This window comes from Polyodon spathula, chromosome 21, assembly GCF_017654505.1.
Source record: "Polyodon spathula isolate WHYD16114869_AA chromosome 21, ASM1765450v1, whole genome shotgun sequence".
Taxonomy (NCBI): Eukaryota; Metazoa; Chordata; class Actinopteri; order Acipenseriformes; family Polyodontidae; genus Polyodon; species Polyodon spathula.
In genome coordinates this window covers 5104349-5124132 of record NC_054554.1, presented here as the reverse complement: position 1 = coordinate 5124132, position 19784 = coordinate 5104349, and the positions used below count along the sequence as shown (strand labels likewise).

General features: G+C 37.1%; 1 protein-coding gene across 1 annotated transcript in view; it reads right to left on the bottom strand.

Moving 5' to 3' along the window:
• LOC121296097 (A disintegrin and metalloproteinase with thrombospondin motifs 18-like) overlaps positions 1 to 18836 on the bottom strand; it is a 45281-nt gene extending 26445 nt beyond the window's left edge. The window contains exons 1-10 of the mRNA XM_041221297.1: positions 18539 to 18836; positions 18316 to 18394; positions 17217 to 17533; positions 4509 to 4773; positions 3786 to 3985; positions 3211 to 3294; positions 2960 to 3119; positions 2478 to 2583; positions 568 to 705; positions 188 to 341 (exon numbers count right to left, since the gene is read on the bottom strand). Of these exons, the coding sequence (XP_041077231.1) occupies positions 188 to 341; positions 568 to 705; positions 2478 to 2583; positions 2960 to 3119; positions 3211 to 3294; positions 3786 to 3985; positions 4509 to 4773; positions 17217 to 17533; positions 18316 to 18394; positions 18539 to 18640 (1605 nt within the window). The 5' untranslated portion in view covers positions 18641 to 18836. The remainder of the gene's footprint in view (positions 1 to 187; positions 342 to 567; positions 706 to 2477; positions 2584 to 2959; positions 3120 to 3210; positions 3295 to 3785; positions 3986 to 4508; positions 4774 to 17216; positions 17534 to 18315; positions 18395 to 18538) is intronic.
• Between the last annotated feature and the right edge of the window lie 948 nt (positions 18837 to 19784).

The window sequence follows — 19784 nt, the reverse complement described above, 5'->3', positions numbered from 1 at the left end:
GTGCAATGTACTGGGTATTTGTATGCTAATGGTGTGCAGCCCAATCTACCTTGCTCGTTCTTGTCCTATATCATATATAAAAAACTAGTCCTGCTTTTAGTGCTGTGGCTCACAATAATGTATTCTTTTTTAAACCTTTGTTACCTTCTGATACTGGTTATATTAGATTTGAATAAAAAGTAGGTACCTTTACAAAGTCCAGTTTGCAAAGTTTTGCCTTTGAGCCAAACTGCCATTTGCACTGTGTGTCAGCATCATACAGTTGCCCTGGTAGCTTGTCCGGATATCTATACTGTCCAACTTGCTTCGGTTCATCAACAAGACAAGAAGCTTGAGCTGTACTGTGAAAAAACATAATGCACATTTAAAAGAGAAACTGTTTGGTTCAATCATGCACAAGCAAAACCTACAATGGATTTTCGCCGGTCTGAAACTCACAGCCTGGAAAAGAAACATGGTAAGGAGGAATCCTTTTGATTGGTCCCCTTTTGGAAGAATGTTTTGGTGTTTGGTATATTTAGTGCAATAATAACCTGTAGAACGCAGTCCATTCTGGATTGGGCCTACCTGAGGAACCTGTTGAGATACTGGCGGCTACAGGCAGACCAAGAGAAGACACCGTTGTTTCCAGCCAAGGTCGGGGACATTATGTTCCCTTCAGCTTTTTTACATGCGTTCCCCTCACCATCATGGACCATACCGAAACTGGAACACACAGGGGAGGCATAGCTTTACAAGACATGACAGAGCAGGAAGAGGTGACCAACATGACCACTCTGTATAACTCTTACAGTAAAGAAAATTAATGTCTTGTTCTAATGTCTTACTCGGGAGGTTCCTACATGATTACCACAGACCTACTGTAAGTGAGGATAATGTGTTTGCTTTGTGTAGGGTCAAAACTACCTAATGAGGGATTTAAATCAATGGAGTTCATTTAATTTAACAGCATACATCACATATATAAATACACTCTGTGATTCTAATCCCCAATGCATTCAAACTATGAATGTTATTGTGTTGGTAATACGTTGGTAATTCCTTATGCAACTGTTCAAGTGCAATGCTTACTCATAGTCCACAGTGCCGTTTGACTTCTCTGACATGCCAGCTAACTATCAAGACATGAAAACAGGGCCCCTTTTTTTGTCAATGGATTATTGTTACACATAAAAACTGTCAGTCTAAATTAGTCTTCTCTGCATTGTTCCTACAATCCCATTCATCAGATTAACTTTAAACTCCTTAAGATTTTTTAGAGCGATTACATTTAAGGAGTTAACCTTGATCTAGACCTCTGAAAACATGAATGAGGCTCATTTAGATACACGTTACTCAAGGGCCGGGCTTCGTTAAACAAGTCACAGTAAAGAAAAAGAGGACTACGGGACCTTTTCAACACTTGCTCAAGTTCAAAGTGAAGTTCCTGAACAGTACAGAGCCTTTTGTTTTTAATAAGCATGGAATCCAGTAGTAAAATACTTAATTGTCTAGCCTTTACATGCACAATTTTAAGTTAAAGGAGAAAAGTTGTGAAGATATCTTTTTATCTTTAATATACAAACTACTTCTGACAACATATTCTACATAGTATATAATTCTAAAACATAATAAAGTACACCAACATTTAAGAAATGCTGTCTTCTTTTTGTATTCAGATTTCATGACTTAAGAGTTGTGAGTGTATACTGTAAATCCCAGATTCTCAAAATTACAAGATAAACATGTTTCTATCTGTTCCCACATCTCTCTGTCTTGTGTATGGATACCAGTATTATTTCAGATGCTACAATGTGTCTCTGCAAACACCTGTCACTTCTCAATAAGAGCTATGGGGCCAACCAGAAAACTCTGCTGTCTCTTAAACTTGTCTTAACAAAACAAGAAAGTCCTGGTCAACAGTATTTCATTCGGTGTCATTTAAACAGGGCAGTTAGGACCAATACAGGATCAAACATAGAACCTTGTCACGTAAACACGTGCAGCATGCTTTAGGGTGCTATGAGTAAACTGGATGCTAAAACTATTTTAGATCACTAATGGCTCACAAATGCTCATATCTAAAGGATTTATACATCCATTTTGACTTGGTCATTGTAACATCATAAAGGGACCTCCCAAAGTGTTGGTTTTGGATTAGATAACAGAACACAGGTAGTCTTTTTATCCACTATCGTGTAGGGTTACTATTTGCACCTGTAAATATATCAATAAAGAAAGATAACACTCTTTATTCTGTACATAAGAGTCAATAGAAGAAGTACCTGTTGATACACTTATGTATGCCTTATGCTTTTAGAATGCAGAAACAGTGCACCTGTAGCTGCAGTGTCCAGTTGTGTAGATTTGCTTTGGACAAGTCTAACTGCAACCAGGAAATCCATTTCACTGCATTATATACTATACCTGTGAATAACAATTGGCTGATTGAACTCACAGACACAACATTTAATGAAGAAGTTAATTAAGTGATGTACTTGTGCCCCGATTCATGTGCAATGGTAAAAGCCAAGCCAAGCCCTGTGTCTTCATTTATAGTGCAGCTACGATATTTACTGCACATCCCGCTTATAGGCGCAAAACCTGTAGAAATAAAGGAAATACATCAACAAATACAGATCTTGTGCCGATATTACAATTGAGGAAGTCCAGTTCAAGTGCAGTATATAATTGTAAGTAGATTAACATTAAAAATACAAATAAAGGGAGTCTTTAAGCGATGATATTTGAATGATCTGAACTGTGGTAGAGCATAAAAAATGTATACACGTGGTCATTTAAGTGTATTTATAGTTAATAAGTGGATCAATAAATCCGCGCTGGCAAATGAATTAAATCATTAAAGAAGACTTGGCGGTACCAAGAGCATTTTCACATGTATGAATAGAGTATAGAAATAACATTATGGAAAACATAACGCTATGGAATTATAGTCAGAGCAGTACACTTGTTTCCTTACCAAGTGTGTCACAAGGTTCATTTTTCCAGGAGCAGATATCCAGTCCAGTGAGCAGCACTGCGTGGTCATGACGCTTCCCATTCTTCCCAGTCAGGCCAGACTGCCACTGGCAAAAGCTGTTCAAGGACAGGTCTGCGTGGTGGCTTATTGACAAGCCCACCTGCACAGGTCCAATACAAGACAATAGTGTGTGTTGACCAGAAACATTACCATTAAGGAAATGTTACAAAGGATTTTTAAAAGCAACTTACTGGATCTTGTTCCAGGAGAAGAAGACTGACCACCACAATGTTGATATCTTTTCCAATGGTGCCGTCTTTGAACAAACTGGAAACCTGTGGAGATTATATTAGCAGGTTTGTAGTACTAATTAATTTCAATTAAGTACTATATGGAAGCAAAAATTATTTTTATTACATTAGTATTGTTTATTTTATTTATTTTTAATTAGAAATTACTGTTCCATTTGTTTTAATGTTGTTGCATTGAACCCCACAAACTTATCAACTTCATAAATGAATATCTCCCTCAGAACAGAAGGTTAAACTAAATAAACAATAGTACTGACATTTAATTTTTTGTAGTGTTTATTTAATTAACAAAACATATACATCCCCTAACATCTTAGTTATATATATATATATATATATATATATATATATATATATATATATATATATATATATATATATATATATATATATATATATATATATATATATCCCAAAATATTTGTACTAAATGCTCTGGTAAATATTAATATAACAAATACAGTTAACATCAGGCACCTAAATCACCAGTTAGCATCAGGTGATTGACTGCTCACCATGTTCATGACTGTGAGGACGTATGTCGTAACGTTCTCTTTGCCGTGTTTTTCCACCATTTTCCGGTCAGCCACCACCAGGGTCTCCACGTTGAGCCCTGCTGGCTTGCGGGGGTTGAGAGGAGAGCGTTTGGCTCTGCTCTGCTGCTCGTACTCATCGGGCACTGTGTGGAGGTGTCCCGCAGGAGGCTTAGGAGTGTCTGCAGAGGGAAGCCAGAGAAGTGTGCTTTGAAAAAGTGTCAAGAACAATAATATTACTTCTCAGAACCATCCCTGATAAGAGGGCTGCTGCTAATGAGAAGGCAGGAAATATTCACAATAACTTATTGCACACAAGCTCAACCTGTTTCTAGGGCTTCCATTCAAAGTGTACAGCTATAGCCAAAAGTTTACAATAATTAGAATTTTAGGATTAACACATTAAAAAAAAAAACAATATGAACATAATTTAGATCTTTTATTTAACAACATGTAATCAACGAAACAGGTTTCATTCGCCTTTATGAAGCAGAATTTGTTAATTCTATAGGGTGATGACATAGTTGCACAGTATGTATTAGAATAGTTAGATTTGTAATCATAAAGCAAAACTGTGTGGTTTGTAATGAAAAATTTGTAACATCGTTTACAAGCAAAACCCCAAAAATGTTGATGGTCTAATGCACTCCAATGCAGTTTCTGTTGTATTCTAAGCAGTTAAGAGAGAAAAGTTCCCTTACATACATTTCTTGCGCCGTCCACAGAAGTGCTGTCTCTGGTACTTCCCGTGCAGGTAGTCTCTCTTGTGAAGGTGGTCGTGGGGCAGATAATGGTGACCATGGTAGGAGCTGCTGTCTGCTGGCCTGCGAAAGATGGTATGCTCAGCCGATCGCTTGTACAGCACGTGTGGGTGATGCCCGGGAAGGGAGGTGTAGTTGTGTTCCACTGCCAGACGCTGTGGTAGCGGCAAAATGAAGAACTCACCACCATGTATCCTTATCAAACCTGACTAGTAAATAGAGAAAGAGTTTCCGGTTGTGAAGAAAAGAAATGACAGGCTTTGATAAACAATACACTATTTTAAACAAGCACCATTTTGAAGCAAGTGCAAAGAGGAATAAAACAGTTACAGGCATTAACAATGACTTTTTTTTTTTTTTTGTAGTTCCTTGTTAGTTTTTTACCACTGAAATTATTTTATTCACCTCTGAAAAATCTCCCTTTGACATTGCACTTCCTTCTAAATAGACCACTTTACTCTGCATGTTTGTGGATATTTATATCCAAAAGTATATATTTATAATTCACCATAAAAACATGCTGTCAGAATTTGCTAGATAATGGTTCAACTTTTGGATAAGGTTATTAATTCAAATATAACATTGGGGCTTTGGTTACAGTGGCAGTTGTTTTTATCAGACCAGAATGCATTGTTGTTTGTGTTGGATTTGACTTTAACATAATTTAGATCAAGTCCTGAATCATACAGAGCCAGGTGGTGTGCACACTGAAACAGAGCACCCAGTTCTGCACAGGGCCGCATCAATCAATCCAACCTAATTCCCTCAAAACATGAAATTCAGACAATGTCAGCAGATTTTAGAAACTGTCAGTTATGCAAATCAAAGGGTGTGAGCATTCTTTAGGATTCAAATGTGGTGAATATGCATAAAAAGTATATGCAGTATGTAACAAAACAATGTAATGTGTTTGGAGTCTTTAAAACTGCCTAAAGGTAAATATACTGTACATTTTACCTAAGAACTGCTTTCTTTGAGCACTCCCAGACTATCCAAACGTTGGCAAGGATGGACTTTTTTTTTTTTTTTAAAAGGAAAAATAACACTCTCAATCTCAGATATGCTATAAAAAAAGCCCACATCAGATCTTATAGTTATTAATCATCTTGTACCCACGTCCGGCTTGAAAGCTGAGCATCTGTGAAAATGGGTTTTACTGATTTGATTTGAGTTCCGAGCAGATATTCAGCAGTAACTGCGTATGCTTTTCTTTTGTTAAAAGGGTTTCTATTTCTATAGCACCCTCTCAGGGGGACCATTTCTAAGCTAATTTAAACCATGTTGACTGAAAGGATCCAATGTTGTTTTTCGTCTGTCAAAGAACATGCCACTAATGCACACAGGTTCTTAATCCCTGAAGTGATTTCATGTGTTTATGTTAGCTAAAAGTATCAACTTCAGAAAGGCACGCAGAGACTTTCATTCAGCTGTGATAAATAAAGTTTGAGGCCAGATGTCACACATCAGAATGCATCATTCTGCTGTGGTTTAATGGATCGGCTATGGAACACATCATTGAAGCAGGAGACTATATATTTGTCTTACTGTTTTGTTTTGTTTTTTTTTTGTGATTGTTGTGTTTCTGTAAAATAAAAATCAAAACAATAACATAAAAAAAAAACCCACAAAGACACGTCTCTTCTTGGGATGGGTTGTGACAGTCCTGCAATGCCTCATTATATAAGCCTCTGTTTTTCTTTTCATATACAGCATTTCATTTATTGAATATCTATCTTGTGACAGAGACAAGACAAGTTTTCTTTGATGCCAGAGGTTTGAGTTACCATCTGCATTTCTACAGTGCTGGCTTTTATCTCCATTGTCTGTTTCATTCTTTTATTTGAAAGTTAAATGTCTACTTGTGTTAGAGTATATTATGTGCTGCTTACTAAACGGGTAACATTGTTTTAGTATTTTTAGTACATAGTATTATATTTAAGTTATACTGTAAGCTGTATACAATATTTACGACCAAAACCAAGAGAGAAGTTGTCCATTTTAGGTAGGATCATCAGTTGTAAAAGTCCCGAGTTCTCAGTAATTCAGTAACCCTATAATTTCCCATTACATCTGCAGTACTGTACTTTCAGGAGTTCAGCCTCCTATCTCAAAAGCCAGCAATATAACCAGCCTAAAAGCAGTGCAGCCACAGCCGGTGGGGTGTTCACTCATTAAACTGTTCCTGAATGCCATAATCACACATGTATTCCATTTGCCCCACAGACATACCAACTTTTCCAATAAATTGTGTAACAAAGTCTTGCAGTAGTTAACAGCGTACGTGAAATTTCTGTGCTGAGTGCAGGAAATAAGTTCCATCTGTCTGATGTGGCATTTCTTAGGGGGAAAAAATAAGCTTTTTTTCCTTTGACTATGTCCGACAAATATGCCCTGCAATACCATAATACTGCTCGTCATCCAAATAATTAATTGTTAAACTTTTTTTTTTTTTTTTTTTTTTGTCAAGTTTTACGTATAGATTTTCAGCTATAATCTTTAACCTGCCTCTTATTAAAAGGTGATGTTCCAAAGGACTTGCCTGATGAAACCTCAGTACGCTACTAGTATGATTATAAATGAAGATCGTTCTTTCAGACTTGACTTAAGGCCCACTTTGCTAAGGACACTGGGCTTTAAAAGGTTAAAAATAAATTTCAGAGTGACATACAGTATTTGCCTAAATTGCACAATATACAGTACAAAGGTGTACAATGCAAAGGCCTTCTGTCTTTTCATCTGTGCACAGTACTATTGGCCAAGGACACAGAAACAAGAACTGTTATCAGTGCATGCAAGCCCTAACCAGTCTGTATGGTTTAGAAGGATTTAACTAGGGTGCACTGATAATCTACCCATATCGAAAATATGGGTAGAAACCATCGTCTATCGGTATCGGCCAACTGGCTTGTAAGAGCATGTGAACAGTTAATTCAAGTGCCTGTAGAAATTTTTTAAATTATATATAATTTGATATATGGGTCATAACCTAGACCTCATAAAAAAAAACAGATCTGATTGCTTTGCCATAAAGGGCATAATTTGCCTGTTGTCACATTAAAATTGTCTGCATGCAATATGTGTTGCTATGCCTGGCAGAGATCCATACCATCTACATGACACACACACACATCCTATCTGAAGCTTTGTTTGTCATCCTTTCCCTTCTGCAGGAGATAATAATCAACGGTTATAATCAGCATGCCACTCATAAATCTTTTCCTAATCTCCTTCCAAACTGAGGATCTGGAGTGGAATACTGCTGCCTGGCAGAAGTACAAAAACTCAGTACTCAGTATTGTAAGACGGATTCGTGTGACACATCAGTAATTGTGCAGTCTTGCATAACAGCAGTAGAGACAAGGTACATGTAGACATGCTGTGCCTTTCCTTTAAATCAGGGTTTCCAAATCCTGGTCCTTGGGGACCCCTGTGTCTGCTGGTGTTCATTCCAACCGAATTACTTATTCAAACCCTTAACCCTTTGCAGACCAGGTCTGACATTACAATTTTCCCTTTCCAGTCCAATGTCGGACCCCATCCAACATCATAAAAAGATGTAAAACACATGTCTCTAGTCATTTTTTCTCCAGAAAAAGCTGAGAAAACTTTTCAATGGCCGAGTGAGACTGATAGGAGCAGAATGAAGCCAAAAAAAAAGGGGGGACATATCTGCGCAATACACTTAGCCCCTGCACCACAGAGATAATACAGGCACAAACAAAGGAGATAGCTGCTTCCCCAATCATCGCTCAAAGAATATCACAGACATTTGCAGAGCTTTTTGAGATGTTATAGTAATAAAATAATGACTTGCATTGCATTATTGAGGAGTTTGATGATAAAACGAGTGATCAGGAGAGGATTTATCAGTATGCACGTCTATAAAGAGGTATGTGAAAAATACAGCGAACAAGGGATGGGGCTTGGCTGGAGATGCAGTACTGATGTCATTTTGCTATGCAGGGCCTTTTAAACTTGTTTTACTCTGAAAAAAATTATTTTTTAAACAGCGTGTGTAAAATAAACAGCGCATGTGAAAATAAATTGGACCTGACGAGCCTGACAAGCGATGAATAAATGGACCGCTAAGGGTTAATTGAACTAATAATGTGCTTAATTAGGTCTTTTTAATTGTTCTCCGCGCCTAAAAAGTTGCCGATTTCAAAAAATTGTATAGTTAACTTGAAATCTCCAACTGTTTAAAAGCTGAAAACAATGAAAAGGGTCTAATTAAGCTAATGAATAGTTCAATTAAGGGTTCAATTAATTAACTGAGAACTCAGTTATGAAAACCTGCAGACACAGGGGTCCACCAGAACCAGGATTTGGAAACCCTGCTTTAGGGACTAGTAATTCAGCCATATGGCAACCCAGGGTCTGTCATCTTTGAGTATATTTTTGTGATTGGAGACCTGTCGGCCATTAACTAAAGACATCACAACATGCTTTACTTACTGTATGCTGCTTAATCCTAACACACTTCCAGCCAATATGCTCTATTTACCAATATATCTATAATGTATAATTTAAATCTACTTGTACGCCTGTCAGTTCTTTGAGATGAGAACAGCATTGTTATTGGCTGGGAGTGTGTATCAGCCCTGTCAGTCCATAGATATCAAACCTCAAACATAACTCAAATTATTGTGGCAGTTCATCAGGTTACAGATGATTTAAAACCTCAGTCCCACCCAGAATGACAGTGGTGTCTGCTCTGCAGGAGCTGACACACCTTGTCGGCAGGAAGGTACCCAATGAAGAAAAACAGACCATTAATACCACAGAGGCAATACCAACGCAAAATCCATATGACCTTCCTGCAATCTCACCCTCCCAGATACTGGAACCAGTAGAGTTGAGAGGGAGAAGAAAAACACTACCCCACTTTACAATGCTCCTCGCGAACATTCATAAAAGAGAATTCAACGTAAATATTTGAGAGTCTTCATTTTCAACTAAGCGAACAAATCTGATTTAAAAACTTTTGGAATTTCTTATATCCCAAACTTTTCCTTTTGTTGTACAAAAATTGAACTTATGCCAATAGGACATAATGGCAAGAAATACTGTGCTTTCAACAGTGCTTTGCATGAGGCTTTAAATCACTGTTACCACAAACTGTTGGGGAATGCCTTCAGTACTCATCCATAATATATAATAGGCTGGAATGTCTAATGAATTATGAAAAGGGCAAACATGTATTATACAACAAAGGCTAAACAAAAGAATGCTGGTTTCTATTATATGAAACCAACAGACAGCACTATTTCATCTCTACCAATACTAAGCCCAGGCGAACATCTGCATGTCTCATAGGAAATGTATCTGCTGTTCAACTGCAGGGAAATAATTCACAGAGCTCTTTTCTTTCGACTAAACAGATTTGTTTTATTATACATTGCTGTTCACAAGTTGGATTTATTTTGGGAAACTACAATTGTAAAACAAAATAACAGTACAAGCCTAGTAGATCGATTATTTACTCCGTGCATGGGTTCAAACTCAAGACTCAACTGGCATGAATTTCAATAAAAGCTGGACATCAAAGTTGGACAATGCCACTGGCCACGCCACTGCTTATTTAATGAGACCCCAAGTGCAAACTGTCCAGCACTAATGGAGATTACAGGATGGGACTGCTGTCTAATTGGTTGACAACCTACTTTACAGGCTGGGTGGCAGAGACAGATGCCAAGTGTCTAAGCAGATGACTTGGTCAAATATGTTCTACAACCTACGAATGTATACAGCATGTTACTGTTTGTTATAGTTTTCTCAGCTTTTACCTCATTTGCAATAAATGGATTGACAAATGTTTCTAAATAACCGGACAGATTTCAAAATGCCTATTGTATCACCAAGGCTGCAATAAGCCTAGTTATTATGTTGGCAGTAATAGCCCTCTTGAAAATGTAATTAAGGAATATGAATCCTTAAATACAATTTGAATGACATAATGATGCGCATGGTGAGATGTAATTGGTAGCAATCCTTGAGTAACACACTTGAGTGTTGTTAAAGATTATATTGGAAGGATAAAGGAAGAGATAGATATCATATGTGCGGTGCAAGACTTCCTTCAATTACCCATACCTTCAATTACTCCCAAGAAATTCATTAAATGTTCCCTCTATAAGAAATCCTACTGGGGCTAACTGGGTTTTTGTAAAACTACCTAGATGTTTTGTAAGGAATGCATGTGTATACTGTACATATAACTGATTGATTTGGGTGATTCCACAGTATTTCCCTCACATCTGTTTAAAACAGGATGACGTAAGGTTAACTAAAAAAAAATAAAAAATACAAGGCTTCTCAGACTTGTATAATAGATGTGGGATACGCAAAACAATATCACACACAGACCAATTTCTTCTATAGCCTTTCAGTTAACATAGATAATGTCCCTATACACTTATTACCAATCTATGCTTTGAGAGTAAAGCCCTTAATAAACTGAGGCATTAAAATCCAAAACAGTGTGTCTTTACAGTGCCTGAACAGGACAGACACTCACACAACCCATATTTACTGAAAGAGATGGAACAGATGAAGACTACAACTGTAGGTCAGAGCCTTTGCCCAGACATAACACCTTTGACTGACCTTATTATGGTACTTAAGCATAATCTCCCTTGTAATTTGGAAGAAAAGTGTGGGAATGAGATTCCATCAGGTTCATTGACATGGCCAACTGGAATCCGAGCTAAGACACCGGATCCTGCACAATTTACAATGAGTGTAGCTATTGTCAGTGCACCAAAATGGGTTGATGAACGGTTTTAACTGATAACATTCTTTACTGACTCATGCTAGAGAACAAACCTACTGATAAACTCATTTGATGGCTAGCACATACAGGGGGCAGTGTATAATTGTAAAATGAACAATAAGCATGTTTTGTTTTTGTTTTTTTTTTTTTTTAACTACAAAGGCTTTTAATTTGCTGCCCCATAAATGACAGAGGATAAAATGACATCTTAGAAAGTCGTATAACTGAGTGTCTCCTAAACCAATTTATCTATAAAAAGCATGCATGTAGGTCCACAAAAAAAATCCCGCATGTACAAATATATGGTTTTACTAAGTTTCCATAAAAATAAGCTCCAGCAGGCATCACTGTCCAGTGTGCACACCAGGCTGAGAATTATGTTGTACAGTGTTGATTCTCTTCAGACATTCCTCTGGGATAACACCTCTGCTTATGGTCAAAAAGTGAGATTTTGAATTTTAATAAACTGATATCGGTACCTTGCATACCTGTACATTTACATCCATTGTAAAATAGCATGGTGTAATATGTTCAGATCATGCTACACAATGGTGACGTCACAAGCTGCATTTGTACTGTATTACGTCACAAGACAATCAATGTTATTTAACAGCACTCCATGTGCATGTATTTAAACTTGTAGGTTTATAAAGCACTTGAGTGTGCGGAAATATTAGACTGGAATATTTATTTTAAAATGCAAGCAGGCAAATGGGTTATTTGGGTTATTTAAGACACAGTGGTAAAAACAACAACTCCATCCTATATTGACAAACCTGACAAATTTTGAGAGGTCATGTTTTAAGTAGATGCACGAGGCAAGCTTGGCGTTTTCAAGCACATGGCTGGAATCTGTAACCGAGCTGGAATTACAACTGTTAAGGTTTCTGCACTTCATATCAGCAGCAACAAACAAACACTCTTCAAAACCGGATAAACACTTCCTTGCTTTGGCAGCTGAAAGCCAAAAGTTCACTGGCAGAGAAGGTGTGAACACCACACCTCAGTCTCCTGCACAGACACTGATGATCTCAAACTCTGACCTGGGAAAGGGAGTGATAAAACAGAACCAACTGAAAGATATGTTTGAAGACCCCAGTAGGGTTACACCAGAAGTCAATCTCTAAGTTTTCAGTACTGACTAAAATAACAATATGGTTAACACTTTAAGACACTTTTTTTTTTTTTAAAGCAGACTTTTACCACCACCTTCTTTAGAACACAAAATAGAAAAAAAAAGTGCATTATTATTATTATTATTATTATTATTATTATTATTATATTATTTTAAATCCTGGCAAAAGTTTTACACTTGTTTTAGCCAAACCTAGGTTTTTATCAAAGTTCTTTGAAACGCACCTGTCCTCTCGACGTGCTACATATACACACACACACACACTCTCTCTCTCTCTCAAAGGTTCTCCCAAAGAGTTTAATCCTCTAAATATGAACACCTTCTCAAATAGTTTCTCAGATGTGATGTTAAAATGGTGGTAAAGCCTAAAACATGATGGGGAATAATAAGGACTAAAGAGCTGGCAAGTTGGCGTTACATTTCACATGGTAGACTGCATACAGTATGTCAAATAAAGTAACTGGCTATTGGATCAACAGATGTATGAAAGAGGTAAATCATTTATTTGAAAGTCAGATTCACCTACACACACAATCAAACATAACATTTGTAATTCTTTTAAATTAATTTCTCAGTACTGTTCGTCACAACAATTGTTGAACAAACCTTTCAAAAGAGGTAAGACTGGTAAGACTCTCGATTCCCAAAATTGCTGTGGGTAAATGGCTACATTTAAAGGGTACATCAGCACTACAAAAAAAAATTAAAACACAAACCATCCCACCTTGCTGTTCCGAATGTATTTGGTCACTGAATAATAATCTGTATATGTCCAAACATTTGCATAATGCCGCATTGCCAATGTCCAAAATCATTCTTCTGGAGCATCTCTTCTGAGTCAAAAAACTTGACTTCCGCATGTACTGTCAGATGTACCGACACATGTCCGATGAAGCGTTGTGTAACCTATATTACCTCTGTGTGGAAACACACTAGACTGTATGACAAACATGGTCCTTCTAATTTTCAATAAGGAAGGAACTTATACCTGCTTTTGTTTTGTGCAGTAGACAAATTTCACAATGTACATGTTTCCTTCGCATGTTGTATTTTGATGTATTATTATGATCAAGGTTGCATTGAATAAAAAAAATTAAAATAATAATAACAGAAAAGTCTGAGCTGTGTAAGTGGTTGCGGAGAAAAGAAACCCAAGATGGAGTCGTTCTCATTTCCAACTAATGAAGGGAGCTACACACAACTACAGCAGCACTGTGTTATTTCAATACATGCTCCCAAAGTCTTAGATACAGCTCCAGCTGATTCTGAATGTCTACAGAATGGACACGTATCAAATAAACTAGCAAATGAGGTTCGGAAATGACGTATTTCCTTTCAGAATTAGTCTTTGAAGATGATCCAACCTTAAAAAATAAATATATTGCATTTTTTCATCTTCGGAACAGCAAGGTGGGATAGTTGTTTTTTTCATGTAGTGCTGATGTACTCTTTAAAATATTTCCAAATTGTACTTTAACAACTGAAATCTGGATTTCATTCTCCAAGTCCTGCTGGAGATGAATTAGATTTACAACAAAGAACTGAGACTTTAGAAGTCTTAAGTGAGCTACCTTCTTTCTTCAATTACACACCTAGTTTGACAACAACATAAAAGGTTGCTTTCCTCTATCATTACACATCTGAGACAACTCCAAAACTTGTACAGCAATCATAATTCATGATACCAGATCCAACTCAATCAGAAATTACCACAAACGCATGAGAAAAGTAATTATTGCACCACAAACACTATGCACATCTTTGTGGTATTTTGTTCTAGAGAAATAATAGTAACTGTTTCTGTAATTGATCAGGCATTTTGACAGCATCAGCTCTGTGATAATATTATGATTCCACATAATGTTAAGCAACGAGACAGGTCACAACAGACCTGTCAGTTTTCCCGGAGAAAATCTAAACTAAAGCTGTATAAACCCTTGAAGATACACTAAAAGGATATCAATGGTAGTACACCAAAAACACCATTTCAAAAACGAACTTCTTTGTAGGAATCTTTTTTTTTTTTTTTTTGTCAAATACTGTAAATGGCAAAAATCTCTCAAGACAAAATTCATCTTTATGCTCACATAAAATTTCAAAACATTATTTTAAATATATGAGGGAGGTTTTTTAGCGGATAGATGCCTGGTAGCAGAAAGTTCTACATGAACATTTGACAACATGGTCACAGCATCTACTTGTGAACTCAGACTAGAAAAACTAGAACTTCTAGCAGCCAGGCTTGGAAATAATAAATACAGTTATTGCAGAAAGAACAAAAAAACACCTTGGTAGAATATTTGTGGTAATGCCACAGTAAAATTTCTGTCATTCATTAATTTGTACACAGAATCATTGGTTCACATTGGCATGTGGTTATCCAATGAATACTGTTAAACATGGTGTTGCTGTTCACTACAGTAACACACTACTGGTGAAGCATTCAATTAACATTTCTTCACAGTTGCTGTAAACTTAGGTCATTGTCATTGTTCTGGAGGTCCATGAATGAATGCACGCAGAGAAGAACTCCAAACGATACACTTCTGCGTCACCTATTAAAGTGGATTAGTAGACATTACAGTTTTAACTGGAGGCAGTAACTTTGCAGTGTTTAATATAAATGGTTTGTGAGGGCTTGGGAAAGGTCAAGAGCATGTGCAACACAATTTAAGACACTGGTCACTGCACACAGGTCTTGCAAAGGGTAATCAGGCTGTTCAGGGTGGCAGACACTGAAGGGAAGGTTTAACAATACAGGGTGTTATCTTACTGGTGGGCTAGAGATCTCCTGAGCCTTTCTTAAAATAATGTTAATGACAATAATGTTTCTCCTATGAAGCTAAGTTGGAGATTTAAACATGTAGCCCCTTTGTTATGTAAATGCTGTTTCTGAATAGCAAAGCTACATTTGGAACCTGCTTAGATACATGCAGGCTAGCACCCAGCATCCTGCGAATGTCCATCTAATGACCTGAAGTCCTGACCTAGACATAATCCAGTCTCCATACTTATTTATTCAACAAAGAAGGCTAATACTGATGTATTGTGGCATGTTTGAAGGCCAGTTCTGATAAGATACCTCATTCCATTTGACATTGCCCTCATTTCCAGACTCAAAAATCAGGGTTAATACCATCTAACACCATCTGAATTATTGTAATGTAAACCTTGTAAATACCATTAATTAGCAATGGAATATAAATGTTGTACACCATGTTAATATATACCAGCATATATATTATGGAATAGTAATAGTTGTATATCTATAATGATCTTTATATATATATATATATATATATATATATATATATATATATCAATGCAATATGTTATTAAATTCTGGTGTCTTTCTAAAGTTACCCTGATAAACTGCAGTCAAACAGTCAAATCTAGACTAACAGCCTTCACATAACAGTACGAACACAAGAAACCACCACTAACTGGTAACCACCATTAACACACTGACATCTACAAAACTCTATTAAAAGGATTAAAGGAGCAAGATGAAGCCCTCATTTGTATTTAACCTTAAACCTCTCGTGAACAAAGACTGCAAGTTAGATTAAATTGGTCAGGCTTGTGCAGTGTTTATCTATTTTTTTGCCACTGCGCCTGACATCAGGAAAAAAAAAAAGAGAACAGTTTAAAACAGAGCCTCTCCCTTTTTTTATTAAATCAACAGACAGCTGACAACTGGATCACTGAGTCCCCTATGTCATCCAAAAAATTAGATCAAAGAGTCCTTCCAGTCTATTCATATGCAATTGCTTCCAAGTCACATTGTGTTGTTCCATGCTTTTAAAGAATGGGTCACTGCTGTTTTATTGCAGAGAAGCTACCACTAATGAAAGGAACAATAAAAAGATTAGTGCTGCCATCCATGAAGGAGGAACATCACTTGTGGTTTAATTGCGGTGAACAAGAGGGATAGGGAAGCGATGAAAACAAGGGACAAAAGAAGAGAGTTCAAAAAAAGAGGATAGAGGCTATTCACAAGGTATACTTTATCACAGTGTAATGTTCAAGGTTGATGTGTGACTGTTCGAGCTGGTGGGGCATTTATTTAAAGCGCTTCCTTGGATGCTGTATCTTGTGCTGTCAAAGTGGGTTTCCCAGCAATGGGAAGGCCCAATTCTTTGTAGGAAACAGTGGGAAAAGTCACTTTTAAGATGCCGGTTATTCCAGTAGATGAAGGTGTAAAGTGCTTGTTTTAACACATTATAAAGAATGTGAATGGGTGGCAAATGTCCTTGCACAGGGCACTGGTCCTCACCTCTAGGACCTGGTTCCAACCTGGCTTGGGAACATGCCCTCATACAAATTATAAACCCCAATCACATCCTGTATTTTTCATCAGTAACCTAATCCAAGGGAGGACTACAGTATACAGTAGTTAGTGTATTAATCCAGTGGGTGTATATTTAATGGGAACGTTTGGTGACATTTTGCTACAAACAACAATATGGTATAAATTAAATACTCATGTATTGCAAACCTCAGATGACCATTTTGAGTCAACTGATAAGGGCTGTTTAACAGGTCTGACTCTACTTCCTATTTGAAAATCAGTGATTTAACTAGCATGCACACATTCACCATGCAGCAGTGCTGGCAAGTTGGTTAAGTCTAGGTCTTCCACCTATTAAGGTATGCATTCATTGATCTGCAACACAGTTAAACATGTCTTGATAGTGACACAGAAAAGAGGAGGACTACATACAAAACAAAAGGGAAAAACTTACCAAGCCTTTACATGTTGATATCGCAGCTGACGAACTGCTGTGATTTCTTACAAATCCCTGATAAAAACAATCCTCAACTGTGGGCTCTTGCCATGAGGTTGCACCGTCTTTGCCAAGTGTCTGGACAGCAAACCCATTTGCTAACACATTGGAGGGCTTTAAATCTAAATGAAGTTCTTTTCCTAATGCTGACAGCTTGTAGTGCAGCGAGTCCTTTGGATACTGCAATGACCTCCTCTTTCTGCTGCTTCCCACAATATCATGGGAAAGGTAAGCTCCCTCTGAGTCTACTTCTACAGGTGTTACAAACACGTAATCTGTAATGATAAAATGTTAACAATAATTAGTTTATTATTCAGTCGCTGGTCTTTCACGAAGAATTTTGAGTTCTAGCAACCCCTTTTTCAATAACAGGACTTCTGTAGAATACATGGCTAGTGTTCTAGCACACAGGTGCCAGTACAACTTTTGGTTTTGCAGGTATTTGCCATTAATATGTTTATCCTAATTACCCCTAATTACATTATGTTGCATACATTACCTGTTATAAAACACAATAAAGGTAAAACAGAATATCATTATATAGGATATATCTTGCACATGGATATACTGCTGCTGTTCAAGCCTTTCGCTTCGGACTGGCTGTCAGCTTATTCAGTTCAAAGCTGTGAAAAACATACTTTTATAAGGCACACCAAGAATATAGACAGTAGACACTGTATGGCAATATCAAGTCTTCTCACTTTCCCTGCGGTTATAGAGAGGTGAGTGAGTTTGTGAGGGCAGTCAGCCACAGCAACTGCAGCAGTTAAAGGGAATCCCTCCACTGACAAAGTGTCTGTGACAGAGATGAAGGAGGGGCTGTGCACTTTATTTCAGCTAACTGCATACCTGCTTGGAGAACGAGTCTCAGCAGATACCGTACACTTAAAGTCATTCCCCCATAAACTGCTGAAAAAACTATTTTCTCTCTCTCTTTATCATTATTATTATTATTATTATTATTATTATTATTATTATTATTATTATTTGTTATGGTCACAGTAAGTATCTTTAAAAGGTGTATTAATTTCATAGTAAAATAAAGAAAAATACTAACCATAATTCAGTCCACTGGTGTCACTCGTGAATGTAGCTGTTACAGAGGTTACAGAATAGGAACAACAGATCTGCAAGGTCTGAAAAACATCAAACATGACTCCATCACAAGAAGTACAGTAACACGCCACAACAAGCAAAGATATGAGATACATTAATGACACTGTATTCCTTTAGAAAAAATAATGAAAAAAAAGTAGTCTAGAAATGAATTGGTCACCTGCCTTCATAACATTCCCAAACCACAAAGCTGACAGAAACGTCATTGACCTGCTGCTGACTAATGGAATAGGTAAAGTCCACAGCAAAAGGAAAAGGCAATCCATTTTTTTTTTTTTTTTCAGTCATGCACCTCTTCAGTTACCTTCTCCGTGAAAACTTTAAAAAATAACCCTCGACGGCGCTGAATGCAATCTATAAACATTTTATTCGTTTGTACTTCAGCTTGGTCTTTATTTGAAGTCCTTTAAATCCATTGCATTTAATTGTAAAAGTGACGGTTGCAGCAGGTAGAAGTCTACCACTGCAGCGTTTACTTAGGTCTGCAACTTATCAGTGACAGTCAGCCTGCACTCAGACTGCAGAAGCTGCACGAGCCCCTCGGGGAGGTAGGAAGGCAAGGCAGCCAATCGCAAGAGAGTTCCCAAATTATAAGCACGGTCAATGAAACCTCGTATTCCAAAACATGGAAGGTGTGAGGAATATAATTACTAAGAACAACGACCCAGACATCCAGCGACAGTATCTGGTAAAACAAAAACAAAAAAACGTGATAACTTGCTGCACGTCAAGCAACAAGTATTAGGAAAAATGACATAGAGAACCAATTCAGATTATGACACAAAAGCCCCAGTTAAAACTACATGCTGTGGTCATTGCTCTTTTGTTTTTTGAGAGGGGTAACTTATGTCCAGGGGCAGGGTAAATGTTTGAGAAGCGGGTCCCCTCAAGACTTGAGAAGATTGTTTGCTTTCTTAGAAACTCGGAGTTACTAACACCTTGGAATGGAGGGTGTTCCTAAATCTGAAAACTAAATTTTAAATGGTTTTATTAAATGTGGACACCTGCTACCTACACCCTCAACCTGGCAAATAATACAAGGATACAGTACAGTAATACAATAATCATAGTGTTATGGTTCTAGTCTTTAAAACAGGACTATAAATGGAAAATAGGCTACGTTTAAATAGTACCATTGAAATCGTAATTGTATAAAAACCGCAGATTTAAACGTCTATGAAAACCCTGGTTAACATTGGGCTTGTTATAAACAAACTGCATTCGTGCAGCTTGGAAAAAAAAAAAAACGGTGCTTTGTTTAAAACTAAAATGTTCCTAATCAAATTGCCTGTACCTGCTTTAAAATCTGCCTCACCTTTCTGGATACATTTGTAGGTAAAATAATTTTGCCTTCGCCGTGACCATGCCCAGCAGTGCCTATCTGGTTGAATTGCATTCGTGGTTGAGTGA